Source organism: Typha angustifolia, chromosome 8 (assembly GCF_048772165.1).
Source record: "Typha angustifolia cultivar Huaian chromosome 8, ASM4877216v1, whole genome shotgun sequence".
Classification (NCBI taxonomy): Eukaryota; Viridiplantae; Streptophyta; class Magnoliopsida; order Poales; family Typhaceae; genus Typha; species Typha angustifolia.
In genome coordinates, this window is record NC_133246.1 from 8,041,816 (window position 1) to 8,051,243 (window position 9,428).

The following is a 9,428-nucleotide window of genomic DNA, read 5'->3' on the forward strand; positions in this document are numbered from 1 at the left end:
TTAACAGAATCCCTAAATTTTCTCTTGAAAGAGAGAGATTTTGGTTTCACAAAGATCACTAAGAATGAACCAGCATGGTATATACATGCTTCATAATAACATTTAGTGAACAATAATACCTACAGTAAGATGTCAGTATAAAGTCCTAAATTACCTGACAGTCAACCTGATTTCTAAAAAGTGCGGATCGAAAGCAATTCTAGAGAGTGGGATTCTCGAATAGTATTCTGGAAGAAGGTTGTTTATTTTTGTGGGTGTACTTACCGCTTTCTTAATTTTGAAAAAGAAAGGTGGGGTCTGGAAGAGAATTCTGGAAGTTTGATGAAAAAAAAAGAGAATTCCGGAAGACTAACTTTAGTGGACATTCTACAGAAAAGAATGCTCTGGATAATTCAAGATTAGATCATCTTGGACCTATAAATAGCTAAACATTCCTCCAAAGCTAAGCAACTAGGAAATACTTCCGACCAAATTAAAGCCACCATCGTATAAGTAATTCTTCTCCAAGCTAGTCATTAGATATCAGTAGAGCCTAAGAATCATGTCGATCGTTAGGCGCAACAACATCTTCGACCCCTTCTCCATTGATCTCTGGGATCCTTTCCAAAGCTTCCCTTTCGACGCCTTCCGCTCCCTCGCCGAGTCCCGTCCTAACTATGCAAGCGAGACGTCGGCCTTCGCCAACACCCGCATCGATTGGAAGGAGACTCCTGAAGCCCACGTCTTCAAGGCCGACCTTCCCGGTGTGAAGAAAGAGGAGGTGAAGGTTGAGGTGGAGGAGGGTAGAGTCCTCCAGATCAGCGGAGAGCGCAACAGGGAAAAAGAGGAGAAGAACGACAAATGGCACCGCGTCGAGAGGAGCAGCGGCAAGTTCTTGAGGAGGTTCCGACTGCCAGAGAATGCCAAGGTGGATCAGGTGAAGGCAACCATGGAGAATGGGGTGCTCACTGTGACTGTGCCGAAGGAGGAGGTCAAGAAGCCTGAGGTGAAAGCCATCGAGATCTCTGGCTGAATCAACAAATGCTTGCGTAAAGTAATGGGAGCTCCAGGAGGGATGTGGTTGGAGCTCAGCTGCAAGTTAGTAGTAATACCGACACTTGAAATAAGATGGACAATTATATCTCCTGTTGTCTTGTATGCAGCGGTATGTTGTTAGTGTCTCGTTTATTTGAGGTTTTGTACTCCAGGTGTTGAAGCTTTCCATGTGGTGTTATATAGTGGAGCTTTCTATGTAATGGAGTTGCCAATTATGTATGTTTGTACGTGCTATAGCAAGTTTAAATAAGGCAATATTGTTGATTGATCTATGCTCCTAGTTGGGCCAACTTAGATTTTTTACCGTATGGTATTTTTGCGGACAATATAAAATAAAAGTATGAAAAATGGACTATCAAAATTAAGGTAAAAAGTAAAATTTTTAATAGGAAATTTTGAGTTTGGTTGAATATCACGTTGCTTGGGAGTGAAGAGAGGTAGAGTTATATATAAAAGGATTGGATACCCACATCTCTGTTTACATCTTTACTTCAAGTATGAATTGGATATGAATTGAGTATAATCAGAATTTAAGCAAATGCAGATACATTTATCTACCAATCAGATCTTAGAAATATACAAATTGATAAAAGACAATTAAAACAATATTGCACATAATATTCGTTTGAGAAGCTAAATTGGAAATGTTGGAATTGGAGAAAAATACTAAGAATAACTATAGAAAAGAGACCAGGAAAATGATTTAATTCATCATCTATAGCATGCATATTCACTCTAAGATTGCAATAATCTTTATTCAATAGAATAAGGAATAGGATCTTCATATCAAATTTTTTATAATTATTGTACACATGATACCTAAAAGAATTTCTTCTGCACATACATGCATGGTGGTCGGGAATCAAGTTTGCTGTATATATATCTATTTCCATATCTCTGCTTTAGTCAAAGAACGTTTCTGAGATTACCAATTCTCCTTTGGGTCGGAGTATTCTTCATGGGCATGCTAGTATACTAATTCTATTGCCCACAAGAAAAAAGAACAAAAAAAAAAAAGAAAACTCATCAACTATCAACATGATCTTCTGATAATCACTAAAAATCCAGCATCTATTATATATGGCTCGAGCTTTAACTTCATATAAAGCAAACAAAAGGGTAAGCTTAATCACGAAGGGCATTAAGATAGTGTTTTAGGAAGGCAACTTTGCCATAGCTAAAGTGGGAAGGATGCTTCCCAAAAACTAGGTTTGCCCTACTAGTTAGACCAAAGCTCCAAGAAGTGTCAACCATTCGATCGAGTCTCCCGAGGAGAGATGTCCTGAGAAGAGAAACAATGCAATTGCAACTTACGTGTTCCCATTTGATCAAACGGCTCTAAGGCAGCTTCAGAATCAATATCTTGCATGTTAGACAGCGATTGAGGAGAATAGGATAACCCATTTGCTATTCAAACAACACTACGAGAAGTTGGATTGATGTTTTTGAATACCTTTTCAGTCTTGCTCAGCCAAATACTCCATCTCACACTAAAGAAAAAGGTTAACAGATCAGTGGAGACAAAAGCAGCTAGCGAGTTGATCCACCCACCGAATCTAATATTGACGTTGTCTAGCTTCATCTTGAGGTTGCAATGAAATCAAACTGCTCAAGCAAAGGGCAAAGCATCATAAGATGGTCCACCAGCTCTAAAGCCTCTTGGCAAAGGGGACACACTGGGTCTATGGCTGGCTGTCGATAGTGAAGCACCTCCTTAACCAGAAGAATTCTTGCCACACATATCTAAATGAATAGGTTGACCCTCGGCTACCAGGCTTCACTTACCCAAATTGCCTTCCACAAACAATCGAATGAATTCGAGGAAGAGGAGATTGACCAATCACTATCGGAGAGTAGTAAGTAGATTTCACCAAAAGAAAAAATAGCCAAGCCCAAGGGCTTCCATACAAAAAAATCCTCTCTTGAGATAGAAGTTGGACCAATGCAAATAATGGAGAAGTGGTTTGCTATCGCTTAGATGCTCATTCTTTTAATGTGATCAAGATTCCAATCGTGACCTAGGATAAGATCCTTCACATTGCTAATATATGGAATTGTCAAGGTACGGAGGGAACAGAAGAAGGCCACCAAGAATCATTCAACAGGCAAATAGAAGAACTGTTACCAATCTCCTAAGTAATGTTAGCTTTCGACATCTCTCTCATTCTCAGTACCATGGATCACGTCCATGAGGAATGATATCTGGGCTTTGCAGTCCAAATGAAAGAGCAGGAAAAGTATCTAGCTTTTAGGAGGGACCAATCTCTATTAGACTCCAGAAGAAGTCTCCAAGCCAATTTCATATTCAAGCTTTTGTTCACTAGTTCTGATTTGCAAATACAAAGCTCTCTATGGGCCAGAGGACGACAAAGGAGATCCCATGTTTTCAGATAAATAGGAGAAGAGCTTAAGTTGCCTTTCTATAACGCCCAAAACATGAGAGAGAAAATTGCCAACATGCTATGCACCTACTGTCTTCATCTTCTCCTTCCTCTTTTCTTTTCATTTCTTTTCTTCCTTTCCTCTATACCTGCCTCCACACTTGGCCTTATTATGACCTACGACAGAGCCAACCCAGCGAGTAGGCATGCGTAGGGTCTGGCCTCGAGTCATGCAAACTACCCCTTTCATCCTCTTAAACACTCCATCCCTCCCCTTCTTCTCGGATAGTTTCCATCTCGCCGAGCCCTCCCTAGCATCAGTACACTATGTCGCCACTATCGGAGATGGAGTCTGCTGACCACCCCACCGTCACTGTCATCAATGAGCCCCCTCCCATCTTTTTCTATTATTGGTGATAGATGTAGTTAGGCCACTCGTTGGCATTGGATCGAGTAGTTGGTTTAAGCCAGTTAGTGGGTTCCGGCAGACGACTGTCGTGGTTGAAAACTTGCCGATGTACCATTCTCTAGTTTGGGAACCTCTCTAACTATTAGAGTTGTCTAGATAGCCTCCACTTTAGTAATCGAGTGCGTTAGTGTCTGGAATATGAGTCAGTGCATAATGACCCGCCCTATAGGCTGGGCAAGCGCACGAGAAGGCATGCAGGAGTGGGTGCGTGGGGGTGGACGTGTCTCTATGCGCATTGCGGGCAGACCATGGGGATGGGCTGGTTTTGGCCTACGCTTAGGCAGTTTGGTCGAGTTATCAAGGCCCTCCCCAGCTTCACTTTATTGTGTTGCCCAGATAACCCCCATATTGGCGCCTCGAGTGCATAGGTGTCCATTCTTCCTTATGTCGTTGCTGACCTTGTCGGACCCTAGCGACCCTTTTGTAAGTTTTCTTGTCTCCTTCTCTTGCTCTTCTGTTGGGTTAGCGACCCTTTTGTAAGTTTTCTTGTCTCCTTCTCTTGCTCTCCTGTTGGGTTAACGATCGGTGGTTGCTTATGGTGGCAGTTTTGCAATCAATTGTGAGAAAAGAGTTTGTGCGATTTAGATGTGGTGCTTTGCTCAAGTGTTGCGGTTTTTGATTAGATGTATAGTGAACATGATTAAACCGTTTTAATTTGTATCAATTTCTATTTATATTTAAGAAAATAAAATAGTTTTTAGCAGATGCATCTGAACGCAAATGGATGGCGTTCGAATATCTGATCTTGTGTTCGCATATATAGAGAACGCGTTTTGGCCATTAGAATGCGATCGAGGTGCGTTCGAACGCACGACGGAAAAGTTGAGTTGTAATAAAATTTGTTTAGGGTTTTTTAATGTTTGGCTAGCCCTTATATATATATGTGAAACAGCAGCCTCTTTGGATTATTGATTATTAAATATTGGAATTGGTTATCAACTACGGGGTTTAACGTTGCTATTAGAGACTGCACAAAGCTTAGGGCGGAGAGCTTGTGTCGCCAAGTCGGTATACGGGTGCAAGGACACGACATCATTGTGGACTTGTATCTGTTGGTGTTGCGAGGAGCAGACGTTGTCCTTAGTGCTCAGTGGTTACAAAGTTTGGAACCAGTCATATTTGATTTTCAGAGCATGTGGATAAAATATAAATAAGGAAACAAATATGTGCGGGTTGATGATGTTCAGTCTTCGCCAATTCTTGCGATGCAGCCTATGGTGGGGTTGCCTTGTGCGTATGATTTGGCCTATCTTCTTCAGTTAGGACCAGCAAGAGATGAGCTTCAAATGAGTTCAGATATTACCATTGAATTGTATAATTTATTAGATAACTTTTCTGGACTGTTTGAGGAGCCGTAGGAGTTGCCACCGAGGAGAGCGACGAACCATCACAAAGAGATTGTACCTTATGCTGCACCGGCGAACATGAGGCCATATCGGTATCCACATGTGCAAAAAGAAGTTATCTCAAAGATGGTAATCGAGATGTTGGAGCAAGGTCTCATACAACCAAGTCGTAGCTCATACTTATCCCCCATGCTTTTGGTGTGAGAAAATGACGGGACATGGTATTTTTTTGTCGACTATCGAACACTAAACGTTATTACTGTCAAGGACCGGTATCCCATTCCGGTTATCGAGGAGTAGCTGGACGAGCTTGTAGGGGCGATTATATTTACTAAGCTTGACTTGAGGGTTGGGGTATCATCAAATTAGAGTTCACTCGGCGGATGTGCATAAAACTACATTTCGGACTCCAAATGGGCATTATGAGTAGAGTGTTGTCTTTTGGTCTCACTAATGCTCCAATTACCTTTCAAGGCCTCATGAATGATATATTTTGGCCTCTATGCAAAGGTATGTCTTGGTATTTTTTATCGATATTTTAGTGTATAGCAGGACTGCATGGGAGCATTGGTGGCATTTGGAGGATGTGCTGAATTTGTTGAAGCAAAACCAATTAAAGATCAAGAAGTCCAAGTGCCTATGGAGAGTACCAAAAGTAGAGTATTTAGGCCACATCATTTCAGCGGATGGTGTAGCGGCAGATCCACAAAATGTTGCATGTATGATCGCTTGGCCTATTCCTACTACTACCATCGGATTGAGAGGATTTTTGGGGCTGACTAGTTATTATCTTCGATTCATTGCCGGATATGGCAAGATCACTGCTCCTCTCACTTCTTTGTTGAAAAAGGACTCTTTTAAATGGACGGATGAAGCCACTTCAGACTTTGAAAAGTTAAAAACAGCAATGACGATGGCACCCGTTCTAGTGCTACCGGACTTCACCAAAGAATTCATTGTTGAATGTGATGCATCGGGTGTTGGCATAGGAACTATACTAATGCAAAAAGGATGTCTCATTGCCTATCTTAACAAGGCTTTATCATAAAAATCTCAGCAATTATCGACTTATGAGAGAGAGATGTTGGCAATTCTACATACGGAGATGAAATGGGACAATGCATACACACTTTAGCATAGCAACGATGGGTCACAAAATTATTGGGGTATGATTATGAAATCCAATACAAGAAGGGAATGGAAAATAGAGCGGCGGATGCACTATTGTGCCTACCCGATACCGCCGAGCTTGCATCCTATTCATCTCCTACTTTTCACTTCCTTGACGAGCTGAGGTATGCATGTTCATCTGACTCAAATATTTTGAGATTATTGTAGGAGGTGATGGATGATCCGGAACGCCATCCAGAGTTAGAGAATCGAGGCGGTTTGTTGCTGGACCACGGATGCATTCGAGTGCCCGTAAATGATGGATTGTGGCAGTAATTATTGGAGCACTTTCACCAAACTCCAGAGGCTGATCATGAGGGTGTCTTGAGGACTTATAGGAGGACATCTCAGAGTTGCACGTGGCTAGGATTGAGACGGGATATGAGGAGTTTTGTCCGTGCTTGCGAAGTCTATCAAAGGGCTAAAGCAACCACTTTGAAAACGGCCGGATTACTACAGCCTTTACCTATACCGAACCGTGTTTGGGAGGATATTTCTATGGATTTCAGAGAGGGTCTTTCGCTGGTACGTGGTTATTCTATTATCTTTGTGGTGATTGACAAATTGAGCAAGTATGAGCACTTTTTGACATTATCACATCCGTTTTCAACCAAGTCAGTGGTTGAAATTTTTGTTAGAGATATTACTCTATAACATGGCATGTCATACACGATTGCCTCGGATCATGATCGTGTATTTATTAGCGACTTTTGGACTGAGATTTTCAGATTATAGAGGACTTGATTAAATTTTGGTTCGGCCTACCATCCACAGACAGACGACCAAACTGAGGTGTTTAATCGAGGCATTGAGCAATATTTGAGATGCTTTGTTGGAGAGATGCCGAGACGATGGTTGGAGTTCTTACCGTGGGCGGAATGGTCTTATAACACCACCTACCATAATAGCATTAGTATGACTCCAGTTGATGTGGTGTATGGACACACGGCTTGGACGTTACGCGCTTATGATTTAGTGGCATCGACAGATAGGATAGAGGTGGAGTTAGCATTGATGGATAGAGATGTCACATTGAGGAGGTTGCGTGCTCATCTTAAACTTGCTCAAAATCGTATAAAGCAAGTTTATGATCGTAACCATAGGGAGCAGGAGTTCGACATCGGCAGTTGGGTGTTTGTGAGGTGCAACCATATCGACAGGTGAACTTGCGTCCAATGCGTAACCGAAAGTTAGCACATCACTACTTTGGTCCGTTTCGAGTGTTGGAGCATATTGGTCCGGTTGCATATCGTTTGGAGCTGCCGGAGGGGTCAAGAGTGCACCCTGTCTTTCATGTTTCATTGCTTAGAGAGCGCATTGGAGATCATGATATTGTTAGATTGGTTCTACCGGAGCCATTGGAGGAGATAGAGATCGTAGAGCCACTTCGAGTACTTTCTAGACGCTAATGACGACATGGTACTAGATTGGAGATGGAGATTCTAGTTGAGTGGCTTGGCAAGACATTTGATGAGGCGACATAGGAGTTGGAGACCGATATCTTGGAGCATTTCCCAGACTTTTCACCTTGAGGGCAAGGTGGGGGAAGCATAGTGGGCCGATACAGTTAGTTAGGATCTTTTCTTATGACATTAGGTATTTATTTTCATTAAAATAAAATTCCTGTAGGTCGCGTTCGAACGCACTCGTGAACACCTGCATCAGGTTCACAAATACAGAGAACGCATATTGTGTGTTCGAACGCATATTGTGTGTTCGAACGCTTGTATCGCGTGTGCACATCCAGAGATGGGGCTTTTTGAGTGCGTTCGAATGCGATCGATAGGAATCCTTTAGAATTAGGGTTTCATATTATTTTAGGACTTGTTGGCTAGCCTCTATAAATATGTGGAAGGCAACCAACTTCATTATGCTATTGGATTATTAATTTCTTGCCTCTTATATTCTCTCTAGACTTCTCCCTCTTCCCTCTTCACCATCATTCCACATCTACCGTTAGCAAGGTTTCTCCTCGCTTCTAATCTCCCTCGACTATCAAGCCACCCCTCTTCTTTGGGATCTCGACTACTTCGTTCCCCTCGTCTACTTCCCTTAATCACATCCACAATCCACCCTCATCTCCATACCCATTCATAACCCTAACATCCACTTCATCCGTCACCACCACCATCACCCACGTTATTCCGTGTTTTCGTCTTTGCTACAGTTCGAATCTGCAAAGGGCGTAAATACAGTTCGAATCTGCGAAGGTGCCAACATTGTTTTGGGGACTCAATGGATTCGAAGCTTGGGGCCCATGACATTTGATTTTACAAACCTCACATTGACATTTTGGAGGAATGACCAAAGAGTGCTGCTAGATGGAAGTCAACCGCTGTTTGAACTTCCAAACATAAGGCACGCAAGGGAGCTCGCTTCTTTCTCGGCACCCACCTTTCCTTTCTTCTCAAATCTACGGAGAGCCAGTGCAGAGGAAAGTGATCTAGTCCGACTCATGGAGGAACTGAGAGAGAACCCATCAAGCCACCCCGAGCACGAGGAGCACGACGGGTTAGTACTCAAGCACGGGCGAATCAAGGTACTTGGGAACGAAGAGCTACGGAGACTATTGATAACACACTTCCATGATACTCCTATAGAAGGTCATGAAGGGGTATTACATACCTACAATCGGCTGGCCCAAAACTGTACATGGACAGCGATGAAGACGGACGTGAAGAAGTATGTGTGTGAATGTCAAATCTGCCAACGAGTCAAGTCGGAGACACTCAAGCCCAGTGAGCTATTGCAACCATTCCTTATATCGGAGCGTATTTGGGAGGACATCTCTATGGACTTCATCGAGGGGCTGCCGGAGGTTCGAGGACAATCGATGGTGTTTGTTGTGGTAGATAGGCTAAGCAAATATACTCATTTCATAGCATTGACGCACCTGTTTTCAGCAAAAAAGATAGCTAATACTTTTGTTCGAGAAGTGGCGCACTTGCATGGGATGCCTAGGACGATTGTGTCAGACTGGGATCGCATCTTCATCAGCGAGTTTTGATCCACGTTCTTTAGATTGCA

The 9,428-nt window shown here is 42.6% G+C and overlaps 1 protein-coding gene across 1 annotated transcript; it reads left to right on the forward strand.

Annotated features, from left to right (window-relative positions):
• Positions 1-434: 434 nt before the first annotated feature.
• On the forward strand, positions 435-1,309 carry LOC140765457 (16.9 kDa class I heat shock protein 2-like). Its single transcript, XM_073104563.1, has one exon. It carries the CDS (start codon positions 542-544, stop codon positions 1,010-1,012), a length of 471 nt encoding a protein of 156 aa, XP_072960664.1. The 5' UTR covers positions 435-541; the 3' UTR covers positions 1,013-1,309.
• The last annotated feature ends 8,119 nt before the right edge of the window (positions 1,310-9,428 follow it).